Source organism: Prionailurus bengalensis, chromosome A2 (assembly GCF_016509475.1).
Source record: "Prionailurus bengalensis isolate Pbe53 chromosome A2, Fcat_Pben_1.1_paternal_pri, whole genome shotgun sequence".
Classification (NCBI taxonomy): domain Eukaryota; kingdom Metazoa; phylum Chordata; class Mammalia; order Carnivora; family Felidae; genus Prionailurus; species Prionailurus bengalensis.
This window is the reverse complement of record NC_057348.1, coordinates 55,665,020-55,690,964: the sequence shown is the minus strand read 5'-3', so window position 1 is coordinate 55,690,964 and position 25,945 is coordinate 55,665,020. Positions and strand designations below refer to the sequence as shown.

At 52.9% G+C, this 25,945-nt stretch overlaps 1 protein-coding gene across 1 annotated transcript in view; it reads right to left on the bottom strand.

Annotated features, from left to right (window-relative positions):
* The window catches only part of WNT7A (Wnt family member 7A), a 63,269-nt gene that overhangs the window by 21,156 nt on the left and 16,168 nt on the right, over positions 1–25,945 (bottom strand). Inside the window, exon 3 of the mRNA XM_043588234.1 lies at positions 17,669–17,940. Within this exon, the coding sequence (XP_043444169.1) occupies positions 17,669–17,940 (272 nt within the window). The remainder of the gene's footprint in view (positions 1–17,668; positions 17,941–25,945) is intronic.

Sequence of the window (25,945 nt, the reverse complement as noted above, 5' to 3'; positions counted from 1 at the left end):
ACTGGGGTGGAGACTAAAACAATGTTGATGGCTCTTGAACAAATGTTGGGGTTGTTGTAGTTCGGCGTTGGGTACATGGGGCTCACCATACAGTTCTGTCTCCATCTACCACTATCATCCCCTGCTACCTCTGACCTCACCTCGGATGTCTTGTCCACTGCGCTCAAGTTACAATAGGTTCCTTTCTGTTTTTCCCACACACCAGGCGTGCTCCTGCCTCAGGGCCTTTACACTTGCTATCCCTCTGCCTGGAACACTCTTCCCCACCCTCCGTAGGGCTCCGTCCCTCACTTGACCCTTGCTCAAATCTCTCCTTTCCAAGAACACTTTTCCTGACCCCTGCCCTGATTCATTTTGCTCCCTTGTGTCAGTAACTGACATAGCACGCATTTTCTTTGTTCGGTTGCTCTTGTCTCCCACTAGAATGTACATCGCTCAAGGATAGGGACTTGTCTGTCTGCTCCCTGCTGGGTCCCCAGCACCTAGACTGGTGCCAGGACCATAGTTGGTGCCGGAAAATACTCACTAAATGAACGACTGAGAGCAGTAACAGAGGAAACTGACTGGAGTGAGGTGAGGAAATGTCCTCCTGAGTCAAGACCAGGATGTCAAGAAGGACGTGGCCGGAGAAAAAGGAGGCAAGGACAGACCAGGCAGAGAAAAGAGCATGGGCAAAGGCCCCGGAGCACAGGGGAGCAGGAAGCAGTCAAGATATGAGGAGAGGGCCAGCCTGGCCTTCGCATGGGACACAGAGGGACTTGGCATTTGGGAAGCCCCCTCGGGTAGTCGCATGAATGACAGACCGGGGGGCTGAGCAGGTGCAGGAAGCAATAAGACGGGGGCTCAGCCAGGCAGAACTGCAGATGAACAGTAAGGAAGCTCACAGAAGCTGGAAGAGAGCTTGGCCATTTTCCAGAGGAAGGCCCCTATGAACCTACTTTGGTGGTGAATCAGCCACACCCTGCCAGCCCTATGGGGATCAGAGCCCCAGCGCCCAGGGCATGGCCGGCCCGTGCTGCCCAGCAGGCCGGTGCCTGTGTCCAGACCCTCCTCTCTTGACCCAGAGACCTGTGCGCCTTCAAGGACAATGCTGAAGATGAAATTTCAAAGGCCTGTGGTATTTGACCACAAGGACAGTGCAACAGTCAGACCAGAAACACACATCCACACAAGACTCGGAGGAGAATGTTCACGGCAGCACTATTCGCGGGAGCCCAAACATGAAACGACCCACGCGCCCACCTGCTGAAGAGCAGAAAAACAGAATGTGGCATATTCGTATGATAGAGTATTACGCAGCCATAAAAAGGGATGAAATACTGACACAGGCTCAACACGGACGGACCTTGAAACCATTAAGCTGAGTGAAATAAGCCAGACGTGAATGGTCACGTATTGTACAATTCCGTTTATATGGATGTCTAGAACTGGCAAATCCAGAGAGAGAAAGCAGATTAATGATTGCCCGGGGCTGGGGGAATTAGGAGTGGGGAGCAACTGCTAATAGGCACGTGCTTTCTTTCGGCGGGGATGAAAACATTCTAAAATTTTTACGGGGCTGGTTGCGCGGCCCTGAAAATCCCTTCTGTAAACACTTAATGTCAGGTCTTTCTGAACCACACGAAGCCCATGCTGCCTCAGGGCCTTTGCAGCTACTATTCCCTCTGCCTGTGACACCCTTCCTCTGGTCCCTCAGCTACAGTTCTGCTCCTCAAAGCAACTCTCCATGGTGACCCATGCATTCTCCCCCGGCTGTCATATCTCCACTTACATCTTCTAAGACTCAGGGCCCCTGGAGATAGCTCATTTTCCTCCCCCCTCCCTGCCTAAATGTCAGCTCCAAAAAAATCACTGCCCTTATCTCTTGTTCAGGAGGCATCTAGAAGAGGCTTGCCTCATGGGAGGTGCTCAGCTAGCATTTGGATGCAATCAAGGAGTGAGTTAGTGAACAAATGAATGAATTCATCGCGGCTCAGGAGCCTAGTTGGCCATTTCCTTCCCGGTGGGATCTTGTAAAGAGGCCCTGACTTAGTCCACAGAGGAAGGCTGACACCCCACGGAGGGGCCTAATGACAGGGGACATAAGGGATGGACACTCCAGTGCATGGAGGGAAGACTCAAGAATGAGGTCATCCTCTGTGCCCCTGGCCACCCCCAGATGAACTTCCCTGATCCCAACAAGGCCCCGCCTGGGCGACCAGGTACTAATGAAGCCCTTTGAACCCCCATCCCAGGACAAAAGTTCTCTTTGTGTCGGTGTCTGGGCACAGGAGCTGGTATCCAGGAGGGTGGGCCGGTCTGGCCTCAGGTTCCTTGTTGCCCCACATGTCCCAGAGGACATGGGCTCAGGCACACGTCCCCTGAGATATGCCTTTTCCTGCCCCCGATGGAGTCAGGTTTTTTCCAGCCAGGCAACTGGGAAAAACACCCTGGGTTATCTCTATGCCAGGCCAGTTTCCAGAGAGGTGGGGTGGGGCCTCGCCCCGCAGCGGAGGGGGGCCATGATGGAGGAATAACTGATTTCTTACTGCTCTGAAGCTACAGGGAACTGCTTCAGGAGCTGAGACCCAAGGGCTCGGAGGCACCTGGGCTTTTGTCCCAGCCCAGCCACCAAGAGCTGTGTCGCTTCTGTGCCCCACTCCCCCGGCCATCTCTGAGGCTCTGTCAGTGCCACGTGGGCTGGCCCTGCGAATTTGGTGGAGTGCGAGTGGGCCTGGAAGGTCCTCAGAAGCCAGATCACACCAAGGGAACTGGAGCATCTTAGAGCAGAGAGAGGAGTTTTCAGTGTCCCCGCTGGGAGTCCTAGCTCTGGCACCTCCTGGCTGGGTGATCACAGGAATATCACTTCACCTCTCTGAGCCTGATTCTTCAGCTAGAAAACTGGGGGTTGAGAACAACAGAAACCGGCTCAGGGTTGCTAACCGAGGAAGAGTATGTGACGTGCCTGCCTCACAGGAGGGAGCTAGAGGACAGGGCTTCAAGGGGGCCTGGTCGGTGCTTCCAGATTTTTGCAGGACTCTTTTCTGCAGAGGATGCCAATGAGCTGGAGGACCTGGGGAGCAAAGGTGGCTCTTCCTAGTTGTTTTAGGGCGCAACTCCCAACTGAGCCTGCAGGATGGGAGTGGACTTTGCAGAGGGAGTGGGCTCTCCGGCACCAGAGGTGTGCAAGCCAGATTTAGATCTGCACCGTCCAAAATGGGAGCCGCCGGCCACACGAGCACTCAGACTGTGGCCAGTCTGCATGGAGATGAGCTTTAAGTGTAAAGCAAATACCAGATCTCAAAGACTTGTTACGGAAAAAAAAAAATAACATAAAACATCTCAGTATTTTCATGTTGATTACATATTGAAATGATAACATTTTGGGTGTTTTAGATTAAATAAAATATATTATTAAGTTTAGTATCCCCTTTTTAACTTTTTTGATGTGGCTACTAGGAAATTTAAATTACCTACACAGCTTGTGTTAATTTCTATCGGACAGCTGGTCAATTCCTTGTTGCCCAAAGCATGGCCCCAGGACCAACAGCATGGCCTCGTGGGGGCTCGTTGGAAGTACGGATTCCGGAATCTGCTTTTCCACACACTCGCTAGGTGATCTGTGTGCACGTGTAAATTTGAGATGCCTTGTGGACGCCTCGACTGGAGGTCTGGGGGATCCCCGTTTCCGGCATGGAGTGGGAGCCAATGGCCCGAAGTCCAGCCTGCATTACACGAAATCCTAACGGATGCCATTGTCCCAGAGTCATACACTTGGTCCGTGCCGTCCTTCAAACCCTGCTCTCTCGCACCAGGAAGCAAACATACTTTCAAGAAAAAAGGGCAGCTTCGCGAGGGACCAGTCTCTCTTAGAAATGCACACAGAATACACCATTGGTTGGCACCTTGTAACTTTTTAAAGGCTGGGAAATAATCTCAGAAAATAACTGGAAAACAGAGCTGTGTGTTAAAACAACAACAAAAAAAACAAAAACAAAAAAAAACAAAAACCAATGTGACCAACTCCCCCTAAATTCCTCCTTCTTTTTCTCTCTGAAAACTTGGCCCACAGGCATTAAATGGCACTAAATATAGAAATGGTAAGCAAGTAAATCACTCAGAGGTGCCACGGGTTGCCCAGGGCCTGTTTTACGGTTGAGTTGTAAACCATTGAGAGCTGGGAGCTGTAATTAAAATGCTGACAGCCTCCCAACTGTGAGCAGGCCGGGAGGGAGCAGGGCTGGGAACCCACAAGAGGGGAACAGGGAGGGTGGTGCATTTCCAAAGGCACATCGGCCCAGGTTCAAAATCCACCATTGGCTTTCCAGGACACAACCAAACCCACAGGGGTCGGGAGGTGATGTGCCCTCCCCGCTCCCAGCCCCACTCCCAAACACACCCATGTGACTTCACCTCCTACCTTCCCCTCTCTCCCTCAGTGAGAAACACACTGGCCTCTGGGCCTCAGGCTCTTGTGCCTGTGGTTCCCTCTGTCTCTAATGCTATTCCCCACAGGGCCCCCTTCCTCACTTCCTGCTCAGAACTCACCTTCTCAGAGAGACTCCTCCTGACTACCCAATATAAAACGCCCCCCACCCCTGCCCCTGTCATCCCCTCTTCTCACTGTGCTTTCCTTTTTTAATCATGGCTTTATTGCTCTCTCACAGTAGATTCTCTCTGTGTTTGATTATTTGTTTGTCCTCTGTTTTCCCTCTGGAATGTGAGCTCCATAAAGGCAAGCACCCTCTAATCCCAGAACCTAAAACAGTACCAGACACATAAATAGGTGCTTAATAAACATTTGCTGAATTAATGAATGCATGGATTTCCATCCCTTTCTTTCAGCTGGTCTGCTGATCTCACTGGGAAAATGTCCAGCTTGCCAGCAATGAGCTCAGCTTTTCACCCATCCATTCAAGCAGCCATCCTTCCAAATAACTATCCATTCATCCATCCATCCATTCATCCACCTGTCCACCCATATAACCATTCATCCAACGATCCTTCCAAACACTATCCATCCATCCATCCATCCTTCCAAATACCTGTCCATCCATCCATCCATCCATCCATCCATCCATCTTCTAACATCTATCCATTCAAGTATCCATCTATCCATCCACATAACCATCCAACCATCTGTCCAACCATTCAGCCATCCACCACCCACCCATCCAAACCAACCCCCAGATGGTTAGACCTCATATCCTGGGGTCCCACAGTCCCCTACACTGTCTTTTACCAAATCCAGCTTATGCCATCATGAATATATGCAGTCATTCACCATTTCCTTCTGTTATTACAATGTAAGGATCTCAAAAGCAGAAATATTATCTCTGATTTCCAGTGCCTAACACTTAGTAGGTGTTAGTGGATGTTTACTGGATGAATATTTTTTTTCCTTTCCCCTTATTTACTTGCTCTTCACTCCCTATAAGACTGTGAGCTCTCTGATGGAAAGGACCATGTTTTCTGTCATCTGTGGGTCTCTAAAATCTTGTGTTTGACACAAAGAAGACAGTCTATAAATACATAACGACTGAGTGAGTGCAGAAAAAAGGAATATAGCAAAAGTATAGACTCTGGAGCCAGACTGCCTGGATTCAGATCCTGGATCTCCCTTCATTAGCCGTGTGACCTTGGGTGAGTCAATGAACTTCTATGTGCTTCAGGGTTCTCATTCATAAAAGGCAGCTGACAACAGTACTTATCTCACCAGGTTGAGATTTTTATGAGTTAATAGATAGGAAGTACTTAGAATAGTGCCCAGAGTAAGACAAAGGCTACATAGGAGTTAGAATGAAATCCCAATGTAAAGCTGGTCCATAGGAACCAATATTGAAGGCACAGACTTGAGTTTAAAAGGCGGGAAGGAAGCGTCTGTCTGAGCCTGCACTGTTCCCATAGGAGGGCTCCTACAGCAAACACTTTTAACTTTTCCCAGCCACACTGGGATCATTTGGCAAACTACCAATATTATGTCAGGTGGTCATAAGTACTATGTAGAAAAAGAAAACATGGAAGGGGACAGGAAGTGGTGAGGCAGACGGGGCAGCAGTTGCAAATAGAGTGGTCAGGAAAGGCCTCCTTAGGAAGGTAGTACATGAGCCAAGACTTGAGGAGGTGAAGGGGTGAATGTCTGGAGGGTGAGCATTCCAGGCAGAGGAAACAGCAAGTACAAAGGTCCTGAGGTAGGGATAGACCCAGTGTGTTTAAGGAACAGGTGGAACAGAGAGAGCGAAGAGGAAGTAGAAGGAGATGAGGTCAAAGGGTCATGGGGGCCCAGGTCATGAAGAGCCATGTCGGGCATGGTGAAAACTTGATGTTTACTCTGAGTGAGTTGGGAGCCACTACAAAGTCATGAGCAGAGGAGACATGGTTTCACTTATGCTGGATAAGACCACAGGGGCCAAGGTGGGAGAAGCGAAACAAGTTAGGAGGCTGTTGTACTATTTCAGGGAAGAGATGACGGCAGCGTGGACCAGAGGATTAGGGGTATGGGCTGTTAGAAGGGGGAAGATTCCGGAAAGATGTCACAGGTAGAATCAACAAATTGGATGTGGGGTGTGAAGGAAAGTGTCAAGGACCAAGTCAAGCTTTTTGGCCTGGACAACTGGAAGGATGGAGCTGGGGGTTGGGAGGAATAAAGCAGGAGCCCGTTGGCAGGAGCGAGATGAGCAGGGAGGTTTGGGGCAGGTGGAGTTTTCCAGCAGATATCCTGGAGCGGAGAGTGGCAGGCAGCTGGATGTGTGAGGCTTGCCTTTGGGTGGGAAATCTGGGCAGGAGACGGGACTGGACAACCTGCAGGTCCCGGAATGTGGCATGTACTTGGGTACCTGTGGCGTGGGGCCAGAAAGGGCAAGGGCAGGGCCCTCTTTGGAGGTGGCTGCTCAGACATGACTGACAGACCCAGACAGACCTCCTCTGTCTCAGAGCCGGGAGGACCAGTGTGGCATTGCAAGGGCTTGGTCTCCTGTCCAGTAAAGTGACAATCCCAATGACCTCTCACACATCTGCTCCCCAGTCCTTCCAGCATGCTACCTGTCTGCTATGTGGGGAAAAAGGGAGCTTTAAATGGAGCTAGAAAGACCCTTAGGAATAGAATATAGGGATTAAAACCTAATCGTAGCTTTAAAATGACTAGCATTGCTACTAATAATAACAATATTCACAATAGTAGCTACTGTTTTCTGAGCACTCATCAAGCAAGAGAGCACAGAACCCAGCACTCTTGAGCATTGTCCCGTTCAGTCTACACAGCGGCTCTGGGGAGTACAAATCATCACTTTTCCCCCAGTGAGGAAACTGAGGCTCAGAGGGGGAAAACTGCCCAAGGTCACGCCATATACAAGTTGCAAAGTTGGGGTTTTTATTGTAGCTCTTTCCCCGGCTGTGTCATTCACAGTTCCCAGAGTGGAACAAAAGTCCAACATCCCTTCATGAGTCAAGAGCACAGTGTGGCCAGGGGCCCTCTGACCTGCCTCCCCGCACCCTGCCAGGAGCCTCAAAGCCCAGGGGAGAATAGCTCCCACAGAGCAACCCTCCCAGCAAACTGCGTGGCACCCAGCCAGAGCCTCAATCGCCTCGCCTGCAAAATGGGCACATTTTCACCACTCCCTTGGAAGAGCGTTTCAAGCCTTGGCCATCAAAGTGTCAAAGAAAGGTTTTGCAAATTATAAAGTGTTTTACCAATGTTCTTGTTAGAATTATTACTTTGTAATACAACCAATCCTCTAGGCTCCCCCTCCCTCAAATACATACATGTACACACACATATTATGTATATATAAACACATATGTGTGTATATATACATATACAGTACACACACACAACTATATATATACATTACTGTAGGATGAGAAGAGGCTGCATAGAGCACAGGCTACAAAGGCAGATGGCCGGGAGGGAATCCTGACTCGGATGCTTTCTACCTCAGCAACCTCAGTGTACCACTTAACTGATCTGTGCCTCAGTTTTCCACATCTGTGAAATGGGAGTGACAACACAGGCCCTTCCCTGTGAGATAATTTACGGAGAGCACCTGGAATGGGCGGGCACGTGTTACGTCAGGCCTTGAGAGGGGTGCACAGAGCAGCTGAATGCTGGGCTCATACTGCCTGCACCCTCCCGGCCCAGAGCGTGGTCCCACCCCCAACATCCAGGGAGACCCTGAGATGAGGTAACTCATTCTGCTACCTCTGGGACTTCCCAGGAGCCTGAGATGCTGCTCAAGTCATTGCCTGGACCTCAGCTGCCCTACTGTGGAATGGAGTTAACAAGGATCCCCCCACCCCGCCCATCTCCCAAGGTTGTTAGGCCAGTGAAACAGATTAACTCCCTTAGACAGAGTGCTGGGACACAGCAAGCACTGGCCGCTGTGAGCAATGTTGGTTATTTGCAACTCTACGGCACGCTGCAAGGTCATGATTTAAAGAAGCCCATCTCTCAGGCAAGGAGCCCTTTTTCAGGACACACAGGCACCTGGGTTTCTCCTCAAAGGACATGCAAGCTTTCAGAATTAGGGAAAGTGACCCGCCTGCTCCCCCATCTTGCTGGGCCCCACCCCACTCCTCCCTCCTCCCCTCTAAGACCACTCCTGCCCCTCCCCTCCCTGTCTCCCCCACCAGCACTTGGCTCCCCCTCCCTTCATCCCAGCAGATTTGATAACACCCAGGAACCCCAGTCCCCCTCCTGAGGACAAAGGCAGCGATTGTCCCTGGTGGGCGCCTTCTGACTAGGTCTCACCACGGTGAAATCGAGCCCCCTCGGCTTCACCCCACTTGGGAGGCCCCTCAGGGCCCCCTCCCCACCTCACTTCGGTTTCAAATGAGCCCCCTGGCTGAAGGGCCAGCAGCCACACTGAGAATTCCTTCCAAGAGAAATCAGATGGCCACTATTTGAGAACCCCTTGGGCTGGCTAGGGGCCAGGAGGTGAACGGATTCGCTCCCACTGCTGCCAAGACCTTCCCGAGTCCCCTTAATAACAACACCAATGTCTGCGCCCACTGCTCCCCCAAGCTGATGGGTGCTGTCCAACAGACCTCCCTGAAAAGATGAAACCGTCTGAGACGGCAGCCATGAGACACATGTGGCCCCCCAGCACTTGAAATGTGGACTGAGGAACTGAACGTTTACTTTTATTTGTTTGTAATTAATTGAAAGTTAAATAGCCACAGAGAGGGGCCCCTGGGTGGCTCTGTTCCTTAAGCGGCTGACTCTTGATTTCCGTTCAGGTCATGATCTCACGTGGTTCACGAGTTCGAGCCCTGTGTCGGGCTCCGTGCTGTTGGACTTACACCGCCAAATTGTACATTTCAAAATGATTAGGATGGTAAGTGTGATGTTATGTATATTTTACTACAATTATAAATAAATACATTTTTTTAAAATAACAAAGAAGCCTTTGTTGATTTCAAAACAACTAGCTCATTTAAAAAACAAATCACAGACTTTGGGACTGGGGGTCAGTAAGTTCTTAGCCCATTACCAAAAGCACTATCCACAAAAGGAAAAACTGATAAATTGGACCTGATCAAAGTTAAAAGCTTACTGCTCTGAAAAGACCCTGTGACAAGGACAGACAGACAAGCCAGACACTGAGAAAAAAAACGATTTGCAAAACATGTGTCTAACAAAAGACTAACATCTAGGATGTATAAAGAAACCTCAAAACTCAACAGTACAAACATAAACAGCCTAATTAGAAAATGGGCACAAGAGGGGCGCCTGGGTGGCTCAGTCGGTTGAGCATCCGACTTCAACTCAGGTCGTGATCTCACGGTTCGTGGGTTCGAGCCCCGAACAGGGCTCTGTGCTGACAACTCGGAGCCTGGAGCCTGCTTTGGATTCTGTGTCTCCCTCTCTCTCTGCCCCTCCCCTGCTCCCCCCTCAAAAATAAGCAAATATTAAAAAAAATTTTTTTGACTCAAAAATAAAAATAAACGGGCACAAGACATGAAAACATTCCACTGAAGAAGATATATGGATGGCAAACAAACACACGGAAAGATGTGCAGCATCATTAGCTATTAGGGAAACGCTCATTAAGGCCACAGTGTGTCGGTGGCCTTACCACTATCACGCCTACCAAAATGGCAGCAGTAAACACCAGCGGCAATGCCAAATGCTGGTGAGGACGCGGGGTAACTGGATCCCTGTACATCGCCGGTGGGGATGCACTTTCTTACAAAGCTAACCAGACAACTACCATCCACCCCAGTGTTCGCACTCTGGGGCATTTATCTCAGAGAAATGTTCCATGCCATGACCGTATCGATGCCAGCATCCTGCTTGTGATATCGTACCATAGTTTTGCAAGCTGCTAGGGAAAACCGGGGAAAGGTACGCGGTATCTTTCTGTGTTGGGGCAACTGCACGTGTATCTATAATATGTCGGCATTGGGGCGCCTGGGTGGCGCAGTCGGTTAAGCGTCCGACTTCAGCCAGGTCACGATCTCGCGGTCCGGGAGTTCGAGCCCCGCGTCAGGCTCTGGGCTGATGGCTCAGAGCCTGGAGCCTGTTTCTGATTCTGTGTCTCCCTCTCTCTCTGCCCCTCCCCCGTTCATGCTCTGTCTCTCTCTGTCCCCAAAAAAATAAATAACGTTGAAAAAAAAAATTTATAATATGTCGGCATAAAAAACTTGTACTTAAAAGTACAAGAAACATGGTAAAAGTTGAATTTGAGTTAAACAGCAATAGTTTCTTGGTATAAGTATGTCCCACATAATATTTGGGACATACTCATACCAAGAAACTATTTGTTATCTCAAATTCAAATTTAACTGGGAGTCTTGTATTTTATCTGGCACTCTTACTCCTGGGAAATTCCCCAAGGTAAGAGCAGATACTTGTCATTTCATTCATTCACTCAGCAAAGATCTCTTGAGGACTTAATATGTGCCAGGCACTGTCCTAGGCACAGAGAACCCACCTGTGCACTTACCTCATCCCTACCCTGCGGTGCTGGCATTGAAGTGGAAGAAGACAGGCAATAAAGACATAATGAGCTATGTAAATAAGATAATTTCATATGGGGGTAAGTGTTCCATAGAAAATAAAGCAGAGTAGTATCCAGAGAGAGCTGAAGTAGATGTAGGGGAGGAAAGTCAGGGAGGGACTCCCTGAGAAGGGGACATCTAAGCAGAGGCCTGAAGGAATAGAAGGAGCTAGTTATGCAAAGATTGAGGGAAGAGCATTCTAGACAGAGGAAAGAGCATGTACAAAGGCCCTGAGGCAAGAACAAGGCTGGCAAATTCCAGGAATGCATGGCCTCAGACAAAATTGGTATCCACTGGTCCTAAGAACCCTGTGTCCTCCCCTTCCCCACACGTCAGATCTGGAAGACCTTTCTGAGACCATGGAAGAGACCGAAGCTCTGGAGGCCAAGATTGGCCCAAAGCTGCCACTGGCCCATGTGCCTCAATTCTGAATAGAAGCCTTTCCATTTGGGAAGGTGAGAACCCATAGCTGCTCCTGAATCTGGGGCAGAAATGGAGGGCATGGTGGCCCCAGGAGGACTCAGCCTTGCCTGGGCAGCCGGCTTCAGACCAGGTAGGGCTTGGCTCCTCCTCTGGCCCTCAACGTGCCACCGCTGAGCACTCTATCTGCTCAAATATGCAAGTGGCCCTCTGCAGGGTGGAGAGGAGCATAGCTGAGTAAGCCTTATCTGGGCCCCGCCCAGCTGCCAGGGGCCAGGTCTCTGGTGTCCCTTGACTCACAGGCCTGCCTGCAGCCAGGGCAGGGTGGAAATCCAGCTCCCAGGAGCACCCAGACCAGACGGGGCAGGGCAGGAAGGGACAAGACCGACCCCCCCCCCCCACACACACACACACACCACCACTCCCGTGAGCGAGAGGCTGGGCAGGGACTGGAAGGTGACTTCTCACTCCAGTGGCATTCCATCCCCCTGAGCTCACCTCCCTCGGAGCAAGCAGCACATTCCAGCAGGGCCAGCCCCATCCCAGCTGGGCCCCCATCCCTGGGGGCTGCCTCTCTGGGGCTCAGTTACCACACTCCCAGGAAGGGATCTCTGAGGGCCCCTCCCTCCCTCCAGGCCCCAGAGCTGCAGCACACTTCCCTCTCTGTGCACAGCAAGACCTCACCAGCCTGCCCCGCCAGGTGCAATGTGTTTGTGGAGGCTCCAAGAGGCCGGTCTCCTATCCCCCTGGCTGGGGTTCCAGAGCTGGCACCTGGCAGAGGCTGGGCTTTTCTGAACCCCACAGGGGCATTCTACACGTGCAGCGGAATGTCTCTGGAAGGGCCCCCGCACCTGGCTCTCCTTCCACCTCCAGGACTGCTCTTTGGCTCCCCATAGTCCTCCTGCCCCACGCCCACTTCCCAAAGGCAAATGCCCAGCTCGCCTGCTTTCCCACTCGAATCCTCCCTCTGGGCAGTCCTACCAAAGGCCAGGGCTTCTGTTACTGCCTCCTGCTGGTGGCTGCCAGGAAGTGGCTCCAGACAAGATCTCTCTCCAGAATTAAGATCTAGGCATCCAGGATACCCCTGGGCACCCCCACTTGCAGGCCACAGGGTCTCCCAGTCCCAAAAGCACCCAAAGGTACCCTGATCATTTCCCCTGACACTGGTCTCCCCCTGCCCCAGGTCCTGATCCCAGTGAGAAGAGGCATCCACCCATCCATCCCAAACACAACCCAAGGTGGGTCTTGTCTATTCTGCTTCCTGAACAGCTGTCCCTCCCCACTCTCCCGAGGCCCCTGCTGAGTTTGGGCACATGCTGCTGCCGTGCCCCCTTTACTCTGTTGTACACTATGTCCCAGAGAGGACCAGAAACCTGCCTACACACTTCTCCACCAAAGCCTCTTCAGGAACTTCCTGCAGAAGGGGAAAGTCTCACTCCTTGAACTGGCATTCAAGGCCCTGCATTTGGTCCTCACCCCTGTGCAGCCTCATCGCCTATTACCCCTCTCTCCCTGGACACACAGAACACCTCACCGGCCACCTGCACTGCCTGAACTATCCTCCTTCTTCCCACCTGCCTTGTCCACCTGGAGGACTCCTACTTAACCTTCAAAGCCCTGCTAAGGAGTCCCTTCTTCCTCCCAGAGGTCTCCAGACTTCTCCAAGAAGAAGCCACTCCCTCTTCTTTCTGCATTGCATTTCTCCTGTGGAGGGTAGCCCGGAATCCTATTTTTTGTTCCTCTTATCTGACACTCTCACAAGACTGAGCATCTTGAGGGCGAGAATTGTGGTTAGTTCATCTCCCCAAAAGGCTGGGAAGAAATCATGCAAAACCACAAAAATCCCGCCATCCAAAGATGTCAGCCCAGCGCTTCTGACGCCTCTCTCCCTCCCAACCAAAGATCCTATGATTCCAAACTCCACACGTGAGCATGTGAACCTCACGTTCTACAATCCCAACCTGAGCGGTCTGTGATTTCATTCTAAAAATATCATGCCCCTGATTTTCCAATAGGGAGAGACTATAATTCTAAAATCACCTTCCCAAAAGAGCTGTTGGCACCCCCATTTCTATCTTCTCCCCTGACCATTCTGATTTGAGGACCGCACAACTTCATGAGACAGTGCGGGGGGAGCCCTGCCGGCCTGCAGCGGTGCCCCTGCCTCCCCAGGCCCAAGGCCCACATCTGCAGGTGAGCGACTGGCTTTGCCCGGGCTCAGACCCGAACTGGAGACCCGTAAGGGCAGGACGCCCCATGGCGTTTATTCTCCCTCATCTGCCAGGTGAGGCGGTGGGCTGCCCTGGGTCCCCCATCACGGGGCCTGCCACCCCACCTCTGCCCCTTAGGACACATAACCCTTCCCTGACTTCCTCCTCCTTTTGCTTCTCACCAGCTGCCAACAAGCCCAGAGCCTGTGGTCGGGTTGAGTCTTGTCTTCTCACAGCAGGGGCAAGGGAGCCAGCGATAAACACATCTGTGATCCTTTCCAAGATGCTCCGTCAGGAGCGGCTGCGGGCTGGCCCCTTTTCTGCTGTCAGCTCCCTACCTCTGCTGTGTGTGGGGCCCACGGAAGCCTACTGTGGGGGAGGTCCTGCGGTGGGACCCCATGTCTTTGAATAACAAATAGCACCCTGCAGGATCCCGCGGGCATCTCCCCACTGGGGCCCTCACCAGGCCCTGACCAGCACCTGAGGGTCCAGAACAAATTGAGGATCAGGGCCCCATTTAACAGATGGGGAAACGGAGGCTTCAAACAGAGATGGGACCCTGAGCTGATATACACTGAGCCTTACTAACCCCAGCTAAGTGGCTGTCCTTGCTCCTGACCACTTAGATATGTGCCTGGACCCTTGGCGGGCCCTGTAGCGGGGAGTGACAGTCTGGCCACCGCAGGGCTAGGCTGGAAAGCTGCCTTCCCTCTGTGCTCTGCCTGAATAGTATGGCCACTGCCCTGGGTGGCCTCCCTTTGCACCCTACAAAGGGGTGCTCAGGTCTATTCCCGTGTACAACGGGAAGTCCTGAATTCTACTTCCGGGCTCTGGAAAATACATGGCGTCAGGGTCAATGGCTGTTCCAGGAAGGGTATCCTCAAGGATCTTCCCAAACTAGAGTGGAGTTGGTAGGTATGGGGAGTATCCCCTCAGCTGGGTTTCCCTGAGCCGTGAGAGTTGTTCCTGCTCAGAAACATCAAGTTGGACCCAGCCTGCACTCTTCCCAGACCCTGTTCCTGACGCTGCCCACAGCTGTACTCTGCATCCCTGGTCAGTTTCTATGATTTTCGTACCTCCTCCGCTCCAGAACCATCAGTGACCATGAGGTGCTCAACCATTCACTCTGTACGTATGCAGGTCTCTGTATGCCAGGCTCTGGTGTGTGGCTGTGAATGAGACACACAGGGTCTCTGTCCTCATCAAGCTTATGGTCTAGGGAGGGGAGCAAGCTCCAGAACAAGGCAGCATCTGAGAAAAGGCTAAGAAGGAATTGAAAGGGAAGCTTCTCTGAGGAGGGGACATCTGAGCTGAAAGGTGACCAGTAAGAAGAAGGCAGCCCCAGGAAGATCTGAGGGGAGAATGCAAGGCCCTTCTCACTCCTTAACGTGGCAGGTGACCTTGCAGGTAACAGCGGCTGTTACCCCTTCAGGGACCCATGACCCCCGAACTGACCCCAAGTCCCCACCTCTGGCCTTTGGCCACCCCCTCCATACAGCAGACCTGGGTTACCTTCATCTCTCTTCTTTGCTTAGTCAAACCTCACTCATTTGGGGGGCCCATCTCCTCCAGGAAGCCCACCAAGGTTGGTTTTCTGATCTCTGACAGTTCCCAGCATCTGCTTCCCCCAAGAGCTGCCTGGAACGGCAACCATGGCCCTCACACCTGCTGCAGTGACATGACTTCTAAAACCCTCTCCCATGTGATATACACAGGTCCTTTCTTACCCCAGGCTAGGACTTCTCTCCTTCAGTTCTCACAGGGGCCCAACCTGGTAGGCACAGGTGAAGAAACTGAGGCCGGGAGAGGGAAGCCACTTGCCATCCTTCTGTCCACCCCCAGGGAGTGACAGCTTCCAGGGCGGGAGGGAGCCTGTGATCTGTGACCCCAGCCATAAGGAGTGATCTGAGACCACAGGAATACAGAGGAATGGGCAGCTGGGAACCCTGGAGGGGTGTGCTGGCTATAGGTAGGCACTCCCAGCCACAGGACTGGATAGGCAGGGCCTTACACTTTACCCCAGGACATCATCCTGGGGCAGGCCAGGTGAGCAGCTCGGCCTGTGTGACTCACCCTGGCAGCCTGGGAGGCTCTGACACACAGGATGTGGCAAGAGGCTGGAGAGGAGAAGGAAGAGAGTGGGAGGCCTGCTTTCAGGCCCGGCTGGCCTGTGTCACTCCTCTGCACACCAGAGGGGCTCGCTCCCCTCTAAGGTGTGCATGCGTGACCCCCGCCACTTGCCAGACAGACTCCCTCTCCCACGACACATGCTCACACGACTTGTAATTATGCCCAGCCTGTTCTGAGGACCACCTAGGTGCCAGGCCCTGGGGTGAGTGCTCCCCTGCCCTGTCTCTTTCCCTCTCCACCTCAGCCCCGAGGACACTCCTGCCAGCTCTGCTTCCTTCTCGTGAAGGAAGGAGCGACAGAGCCAGAACGCGAACCCAGGCAGCCTGCTGCCAGCCCGTGCTGCGACCACCACACCGTGGCAGCGCGTGGCCAGCTCGAGAGCTAGGAGCACTGGGTTCGAATTCTGACCTTGCTCATTAGCTGTGGGAACCTCGGCTTGTTACCTAACCTGGGAAATGGGGATCATGATAAGACCATTCATAGGAATGCCTTGAGGATGAAGTGAGCGGATGCCTCCAGAGCTAGAAGACCACCTGACCGACAAACAGGCTCTGGCAGAACAAGATTGGTGCCCCTTAACCATCTGTCGCCTGAATGGGCAGCTTGCGGCCCACACTTTGCCAGGAGATGTACGTGTTGGAGCCTCTGGTCATCTTCCTTTTCACCTTTTTCTGTATTTTTTAAGAGCTACCGGTGACTACCAGTTCTAAACACCCAGACTTAAAACGAAGGGACTGCACAGAAAAATCTGAGTGTAAAATCGGAAGGTCCGGCCACAGTGGGCCGCATTCCCACAGAGCCACACCAGGCAGGAACCACGCTGGGCTCCTTGGTTCGCCATAGCCCTGTGCACGGTTTCCCTTGTTGTTGTCACTCCTGTTCCTGCCCGGCTCCTGTGGCCTCCTGTAGTGCCCGCACAGGTCCTGTCACTGCGGTGGTCTATCCCCCACCCAGGTGGCACGGAGCCCTCACTCCCAATCTGCCCTGGCTCACAGAGGCTTCTCTATCGAGCTCCAAGCGGCCCCCAGAGACTTTCCTCTCCCAGCACCTCCTGGGCCTGGGGGCTCCAGCGTGGGCTCCCAGCACCGTGGCCTTCACAGGCACTTACAGAGACCACTCCCAACCTCAGGCTTCTGTCTGGGACAGCACCCAAGCCAGGCAGCACTGACTTGGGAGCCCCGAGACGCCTGGTCAAGCTGCTTGTGCTTGAATACTTCTTGGGACGGGGGGCTCACTTTCTTGGTAACTCAATCTGTTTCTCAACGGCCGTGGCTTGTCCTCACACCGGTAGAACCTGCCTCTCTGTGACACCCCCCACCCATGGGCCCTCACTCTGTACTCTGGGCCTGAAGACCCATGTGCCCCCTTGCCTTGGGACAGCCAGCTCTTCATGGGAAGAGATGTCCAGCCCCCTTTCGATCCCAGCACCTCCACTAGAAACATTCCGAAACATCCCTGACTCTCTTCTAAGCTGAGCCCAGAATCCAGGAGGATCTCAGGAGGCAAGAAAGACAGAACAGTCACCCATATCTTGACTAAGGTAAGCAAGGACATTTCAGCGGCCCCGGCAGCTGCTCCACAGGGATGATTCTTACTGAACTCACCTCACCTCCTCCCCACAATCAGAGATCTGTATAGCTGATTTTGTGGGCCCAAGGATAAGACATCACATCCGTCCCTCGTTCCATCTTGCCGAGTTCCATCCAGTTTGTTTTACCAGAGACTCGGTTATTCAATCTCTCCAGTAACTGACACGCTTCACGCCATACCCAGATCCTGACCAGCAGCAAATCGACGACAGAGTCCAGCCGAATGAGGCTGAGGGCAGAGCCCTGGGGCTCACCACCAGACACCCAACACCAGCCGTTAGGAATAAGCTGTTTCACAGCACATCTGCCAGAGCCGCCCGGCTCCCCTCCCTGGCTGCCTACCTTTCGGCCCGCCTCGTTATTGTGTAAGTTCATGAGAGTCCGGGCATTCTGCTTGATCTCCCGGGCATCCACAAAGACCTTGGCGAAGCCGATGCCGTAGCGGATGTCGGCAGAGCAGCCACCCCACTTCCAGCCCTCGTCCCGGTGGTACTGGCCTTGCTTCTCCTTGTCGCAGCCACAGTCACTCAGGTTGCCTTGGGTACAGGCAGCTGTGATGGCGTGGGCCACACCGGCGGCAATGATGGCGTACGTGAAGGCAGCCTCCCGGCTCCCTGCAGGGAGAAGAGTGGAGAGACTGGGGTCAAGTCTGGGGCACCCTGGGAGAAGGCCAGCCTGGATAAGAAGGGGAGCCGAGCTCACTGTAATGCTCTGCAAAGACGGACTAAGTGCCTACCGTTCCTCACTGCCCGAGAAAGCTCCGTCTGGGGCCGATGACAATGCCCGACACCCGCCAGCATGCACACACCCATTCAATCCTGTCACTGAATGCCCTTGGGGTGTCAGCTGGGCGGCGCAGGGGTTGTCCGGCTTCCGGAGGGTTGGATGAGGGGACCTCTCTGTCGATTCCCACCCACTCCCCGCCACACTTGATGTGGCCGTGTAAACTGTGTGCACACTAATGGCAACACACTACAAAGCGGCATTTCTTAAAACACCTCCAGTGTGCACAGGCCCTGGAGCCAGAGGCCTGGGCTCAGATCCCAGGACCGTCAATCCCTGGCTCTGGGACTTTCAGCCAATGACGACTCCTCCCCGTGTCTCAGTCTCCTCAGCTGTAAAATGGGGACATGGCCATCGTGCCTTTCTCAGAGCAATGACAGAGAACGTTAAGAGTTTGTCCGTGTCAAGCTCTCGACTCCGTGCCCGGCTCATGGCACCTGCCTGACACAGCAGGTCTTGCGTTTGTGGTCCCTATTATCATGGCTGTGTGTCGCCTATAAGGCCCATCCCCTCCTCTTCTCCATGGTCCTCTCACTAGACTGTGAGCCTCTCCAGAGCCTCTCCAGAGAAGGCTGGGACCTGGCCCCTTCGTGTCTGTGTCCTCAGGCATCATCAGTCTGATAGACACGGCAAGGTGTAGGGAAGGGATGGGGACTGCGCACAGTCAGGGTGGAAAGGGGCAGGAAGGAGCCTGGACAGGAAGGTTCAGGGGAGGGAGGGCGTTTGGGGGGCACCTTTCCCACAGGCCTTCCCAGCTGCATGGAGATGGCGTAAATCCTGTAAGGATTTACAAAGGCTCTGCAGGATGGTGCTAGGGCTTTAAGTGGGAGTAAAAGGGTCCTGAGTAGCTGGGGCACAGCAGCGCTGCCACCCTGCCCCTTAACCTCTCTGAGCCTCAGTGTTTCCATCTGTAAAATGGGTCCGAGAGCAGCATCTGCTGTATGGAATGAAGATGAACCCAGGCACTCTCTGGGAAGCCCCAGTGAGCCCTCAGCAAGTCCACTCTCACAGTGGGGTGGCGTGGTTCAGGGAGGGCTCCCTGGAGGAAGAGGCCCCACACCCAGAGCAGGCAGATGAGGCAGGGCTGACCAGTCATGAAGGGGCAGGGAGAGGGTTCCAGGGTGCTGTGATGCACGTGACCTCAGCAGTGGGTGAGGCAACCTCCAAGCTGCTTTGGGCCTCAGGTCACACTGATGCACACTCAGGTAGATGCCTCCCCCATCCACCCCTCATCCACCTCCTGGCCTCGCCCACCCGGGCTGCTGAGACACAAAGAGCCTGCCTCCCACCCCATCCCCAGCCACTGCTCTCCCACTGTCTGACTGACATCAGCCTGCCCACCCGTCAGATGGCTTCGCTCTACCAGGGCGCTTTGCTCCGCCATGCCGTGCCAGCCTTCGCTCTACCAGGGCGCTTTGCTCCGCCATGCCGTGCCAGCCCGTCCGTGGCACCCCTGTTCACACAGCGTCTCCAATCCCAGCCCCACCACTTCCGGTCTGTGACTCAGGCAAGCTCCTTGTCCTCTCTGAGCCTCAGTCTCCCTGCTTGTGAAATGCAGATGATGCCAGTGCCTACCTGACAGGAGCTGCTCGGAAGGAAAAGGAGTGGGGGTGACCTGCTTAGCCCAGTGCCTGGCTCACCAAACACCCCTAAACTGGGCACTCTCTCCTTTTCACTGTACCTCAAGCTCGAACCTGGAAAAAGGCATTATTTCAGCACCTACCAGGTTCCTGACCCTGCACACCTTATCGATCACATTAGTATTAGAAACCGTGTGTGTATAACACGTGCCCTGCAGAGCGCTGAGCACAAGGGAGCATCGACAGGGGACAGCCCCAGCGTGGACAGGGGACAGCCACAGTGTGGGCACATGCACAGGCTGGACCTCGGGCAGGCTGGATTCCTGACAATGCTTTCGTTCTGTGAAATTAAGAAATGCTGCGTAAGATCGTCCGCTGCGCGGCCGGGCTCACAGGAAGGCAAGGGAACCCGTAGGGGCCGTGTGTTGAGGACAGAACTGATCACCAGCAGGGCGAGTAGGCATGGGATGTGGCCATCTTGTGTTGCTGGGCTCTGCAGAAAAGGGAGCTCATGAATTAAGGCCTCAAGGCCTGGTGATCAGGCCCTGGGTCCCAGAGGGGCAGGACATTGGAAAGGAGCTACTACTTGATGGACAGAATTGCAGAGAGGGCACGCTGGGAAAGTCGCTGCTCACGCACACACACCCAGCAAAGCAGGACAATAAACAAGCTACCTTAGGCAGCACAGGAGGTGGGAAGGTAAGGGGTGAGGACATCAGAATCCTGGAAACTGGGAGCCTTGTCCCTGCCTTCGAGATATGGCTCAGACTTGTCCTTCTGCATGCTCAGGGGTTCCCAAGTCAAGGGGGAAGACTGGCCCCAGGCCGGTCATTCCCTAAGACCCCTCGAGAAGCAAAGATAAAGCTGCCAGGCACCAGCTCACAGCAGAGTACGAAACACACGAGGAAATAATATACTAGATTCAGCCAACAGTGAGATTAGACCCTCAGTGACACCAAAGGAAAGAGTAATGAGATGGAGAGCATAAAGAGAACAGGATGGGGGTCATTCCCATTCCACCACTTCCCAGCTGTGTGACCTCAGGTGAGTCACCTAACCTCTCTGTGCTCCAGTTCCTCCACTATAAAATAGGGACGGCAACCACGCACTTTCTTAGGGTAGCTGAGAGGATTAGAAACACTAACAAAGATAAAACATTTAGCACAGAGCCTGGTATGAGAAAGGGGCCCCAGATACTAGATTTATTACAATTTCTATTCATACGGTAGTAACAGTTATTTTTTAATTTATTTTTTTTTAAATTTACATCCAAGTTAGTTAGCATATAGTGCAACAATGATTTCAGATTCCTTAATGCCCCTTACCCAAGTAACAGTTCTTTATGAGAGGTTGAGGAGGTAAAGAGTAGGAGGCAACGTTGATCTTCATTTATGGTTGAAGAAAACGAGGCCAAGAGAAAGGTCTGGCTTGCCCTGGGGCCACCCAACGGGTGGGCAACAGAGCTGAGCTGCTGACTTGGCCTCCAGACACCCCATATAGATCAAGTCTGTCCCCAGGGATTAAATGGCTGGAGGTGCAGCAGCAGCTGAAAGGAGACTGTGTCCCCTTTATCAGACCAAGAATGGAGTATGCAAATTGAGGAGGGGGCGGGGAGCCAGGCCGGTCATCTGAGACTTGCCCTTCTCCCAGACTCCTCCCTGGAGGCGGGGCCAGGGGCAGGGTGGGGAGGGGTGGGACCAGCGTCCTTTGTGGTAATTTTGTGTGCAGTGCAGGTGACCTGCCCCTGGTCCCTCTGAGCCCCCTGAGCAGCGCACACCAATGCAGGTGGTGAGGGGCAGACAACGAACTAAACACGGCTTCTGTTCCCAGGTACACTTAGGTTGGGGAAGCATAGTTGAACCCCCACACAGTTAACTCTCCTAAGTTCAAGGTGGACCCCACCCCCCCTCCCCACTCCACAGTGAAGTCCCATCATGGGCCACGGCCTGCCCCTCCCCGCCAAGCTGGCTCTTACCTCAGCACCCACTGCCCCTGAAAAGTGAAAATTGTGGCTTAAGAGTTCCCAGGGACCCAAGTACTGGCTGTTCAAGCCCAATGCCTCGGGGTGCTAAAGGGTCACTGTGAGCCCTGCCACTGACCTTGATGTGGGCCTTGCCCACCTACATTAGACTGGCACTGCCTGATCCCCCCTCCCTTTCTCCCCCACCCCCCACCTGACCACTGAGGAAACTGGCCTGTGCATCAGGCTACCTGCGTATCTAACGTCAGGCCTGTTAACCGCTTTAAGCCTCTGTTGTTTCTTCTGTGAAATGGGCATAATGACAGCATCTAGGCATCATGGGCTACTGAGCAGACTGAACCACAGAACGAGGGGAAGGGGCTGAGTACAGAGCCAGGCATGTAGTAAGTGTTCAGTAAATGCCAAGCATCGTTGTTGTTTTTGTTATTATTACCCCCAGGTCCCATTTTGCCTCACTGTGCTCCATAATGCCCTGAAGGATAAGACAGCCTCACACAGAGGCAAGTGGGTGGGGTTGAGCCAGCCATGTCTGCCTGCCCAGCCAAACTGCAGGTTCACAAGGCGACAGTGACCACATCTGTCTTGCTTCCATTGTTTACAACCCCCCCCCCCATAATGCGTGAGGGATGAATGAAGGAGCAGGTCTGTTTCCAATTTCAACCCCGCCAGGAGCTGGATGACCTTGCACGAGTCACTTAACCTCTCTTCGTCTCCATTTCCATACCTGTTCGTGTCACCTACTCTGTAGGAAGAAATAGGTCTCACCTGGCACAAAGCTGGTGCTTAAACTGCAGTGAGTATTGCAGAGATTATAATTGATAAAATTACAGGCACACTGTTGGGAGATACAGAAAGAAAACTCCCCTCCCCCCCCCCATTTAGTTTTTTTACATAGCCCTCCTGCCATTTTAGATTGATTTGCTTATTGTCTGTTCCTCACACACCTACCACTCCCATCCCCCCCCCCCCCCGCCACTGGAATATAATTTCCTTGAAGGTAAGCACTCTGTCATGTTCCCCATTGGGTCCCCAGGGCCTGACACATAGTAGGTACTCGGTAAATTTCATTGCATGAATGAATGAATGAATGAATGAATGAAAGCTTCAAACGGTGGCCAACAACTTTTATTTAGGGCTTATTTGCCAGGCTCCCGGCTAGGCAATTTGGGAAAGTCTGCTCACCTATTCCTTAGGAAAACAACCCCGACTGAAAAGTTCAGAGAAGGTCTGACAGGAGGGTGGGGAGCAGTGGTGAACTCAGCCCATTCAGCCTACTTCCTCCAAGATACCAGCACAGAGTTAGCCAGAAGCTGGGGTTTTTGAGGGGGGTTTTGGGTTCAGGGAGAAGGCCTGAAAGTAACATTTGTTGAGCACCTACTATGTGCTAGGCCCATACTTGGCTCTCTGTGTCGTGTTTCCCAACTGCCCTATCGGTAGACGTCACTGTCCGCAATTTTACAGATGAGGAAACCGACGCTCTGAGAGGTAAAAGTGATTCACTGAGGCCACCCACCTACAAACTGGCCACAACTGGGATTCTAGACCCAAGTGTCCTTTCTCAGCCCCACCCACCTCTCTTCCTGGTTCCTCGTTGCATCTGGAAGCCCACGGTTAAGAGAGATTCTTTTGGCTTAAGGCATGGATGCTTATCAAAATGCCTTTATTTCTGTCAAGAGATGCCATTAGGTTATCAGTTAAAACCTATCAACAAATAATTTATAAGACCCATTCAAGTGAGATGGCTTGCTAAGCTAAGAGCCGGTTTTGATGGCAGGGAGAAGGTAGAAAAGGATTCCAGAATCTTAAAATCTCAGACTCTCAAGGTGAGAGGCCATGTTACACTGCATCCATCCGTGGGCTCTTCCTGCACCCATCCCACATGAGTAACACCTTGATTTATCAGTGAGGAAACTGAGGCTCAGAAGAATGACTTGCCCAGACAGAGCCAGGATGCAAACTTCGAGGTCACATGCTATCTCCAACCACTCCGGGGCAATGCCCTACACCCTGGCCATTCTCAGGGCTCCCAGGACAGCCCGTGTCTCAGCTGCTTGGGTGATTTCCTGAAGGTCACCTTGTTTGTCTCTTATGAGGCATCTGCAAGAGTGCATTTAGGGTGTCTGTTTATGACATCCTATGCCCAATGGCATAGTTCATCATAAGCATGGGAAAGTCATAAAATGCTTATTATTTGAGAGGCTCTTTCCTAAGCACTCAATATAGATCAACTCAATCCTGGCAACTGCCCTATGAGATATGGACCATTACTATCTCCATTTTACATATGGGGAAACTGAGGCCTGGAGAGGTGACGCAACCTGCCAGGACTTAAACTTGGCTCAGCTCCAGAGTCGGACCCACTCTCCTGCCTCCAGGTCATGACACCCACTCAGTCCTCCTGACCCCGACCCAGGCACTTTTCCAGATCTTCCACATGGAGTCACTGAGCAGCACATGCTGGGCTTGGCCACTGCTGACCACGCACCCTCCAAGAACAGACCCACCCCCCTCTGCCTGGAGAGTCTACCTGTCTCTCCTACCCCTGAGCTGAGGAAGAACCTCCATCAAATCTCCTGGACCAAGCCATGTGCCCTGTGCCATCACTCCACAGATATTTCTTAAGCACCTGTCATGTGCTGGGGCCTGGGGATACCGACAGGAGAGACTCAGACATGGCCTTGCCTTCATAGGGGAACAGACAGCACGATCACATCATTCAGTGGCAGCTGAGGACTCTGAAGAACATAAAACAGGGCAGTGTTGCTAGCCGGGTGCACCGGGGGTCGTGCCTTTAGAGCTCAGAGGAGCCAGCTATGCAGCTCTCTCTGTGAGGAGCCCGCGTGATGACCCTGACACAGAAGAGCCGTTGGCAGAAGCAGGAGAGCCAGGGGCACAGGGGAGCCGAAGCTCTCAAGGGCGGTGGCAGGTTCTGCTGGCTCCACCATCCTGCCCTGCACAGAGGCATCCTCAGAATCAGAGAACAGACTCCCAGAGCCGCAGACGTAAATTCCTCCTGGAATGATAGGTTCATGGAGTCCAGGAGACTTGCCCAAGGTCACCAGTGACTCAGCGAGACTAGGGGGACTAGGACGAGGCTCTTCTCCTGGCTCCCAGCATGGGGTCCCCACTCTCACCTCCACCACATCCTCCTTAACTCTCAGGGCACCCACATCTCCCGGTAAACTTTCCATCCAGAAGCCCAGGTAACTGGCTTTAGCTCAGAACTTGGATACGATGGAGCTTATCCGTCCTTCCTCCTCTCTACTCCTTATTCGGCTGGGGGGACCCTGAGCAAGGGCTCTGCCTCCCCGAATCTCAACTTTCCCATCTGTGAAATGAGAACCACCAGGAGGACACTGCCAAGTTGCCATGAAGAGTAGTGCACCCTCTGTGTAAAGAGCCCAGGCCCTAGGAGGTGCTCAGGAAAGTGTTATCACTGAGGTGAACATGGGGAGCCTGAATGGTGCCCTCCACACAGCCCAGCTCCATAACGATCCCGGTGGGTACAGAGGAAATAAACTGATGACCAAGCCTGCCCGAAAGATTCCATTCCACCGCCCTGTGCAGCCACCGTAAATGGTTTGCACCGGAATATTATCTGGGTGTATTTACGGTATCTTACTGGAAACCACAAAGTGCATTGTATTTTTTTTCTTTTGCTATTTAAAGCCAATGGGTCAGAGAGTGAGCAATCTGCAGTGACACGGGCTGAAATATATGATGATTTGGAAAATATACAGATGGAAAAAGGTTGCTTTTGCCAGTCCCGTGGCATGGCAACTCACAGCCCTTCTGGGCTCAGAATGCCACACCTGGCTGTCTCCATCCAGAGGAACTAGAGAGCTTCTCAGTGAACAACTGGAAGAACTGGGGGTGCTGGGAGTACATGTCTGGGCTGAGCCTGGCTAAGATAATAGGCCCTTAGAGCTGGAAACTGGGGGAGGGGCATGTGCAGGCCCCCAGTCTCCACCCTTCTCTCCTGCCTCAGTTTCACCTCAGGGTCTCTCTTCTCACTGGGCAAAGCCAGCGCATCCTGCTGACCGTCCACGAAGGGTCAACATCTGCCCCTTCCTGCCTCCATGCCTTTGAGCGTGCTGTTCCATCAGCCTGGAAATGGTCTTCTTCCCATCTGCCTGGTGAGAGGCAGGTGTTTTCAAAGCAGGGCCCTGGAGGCGATAAATCTGGTTTCACATTCTGGTTCCACTTCCCAGTGGCAGGACCTTAGATGAGTTCATTGACCTCTCAAGGCCTCAGTGTCCTCCTTTGTAAACTGGG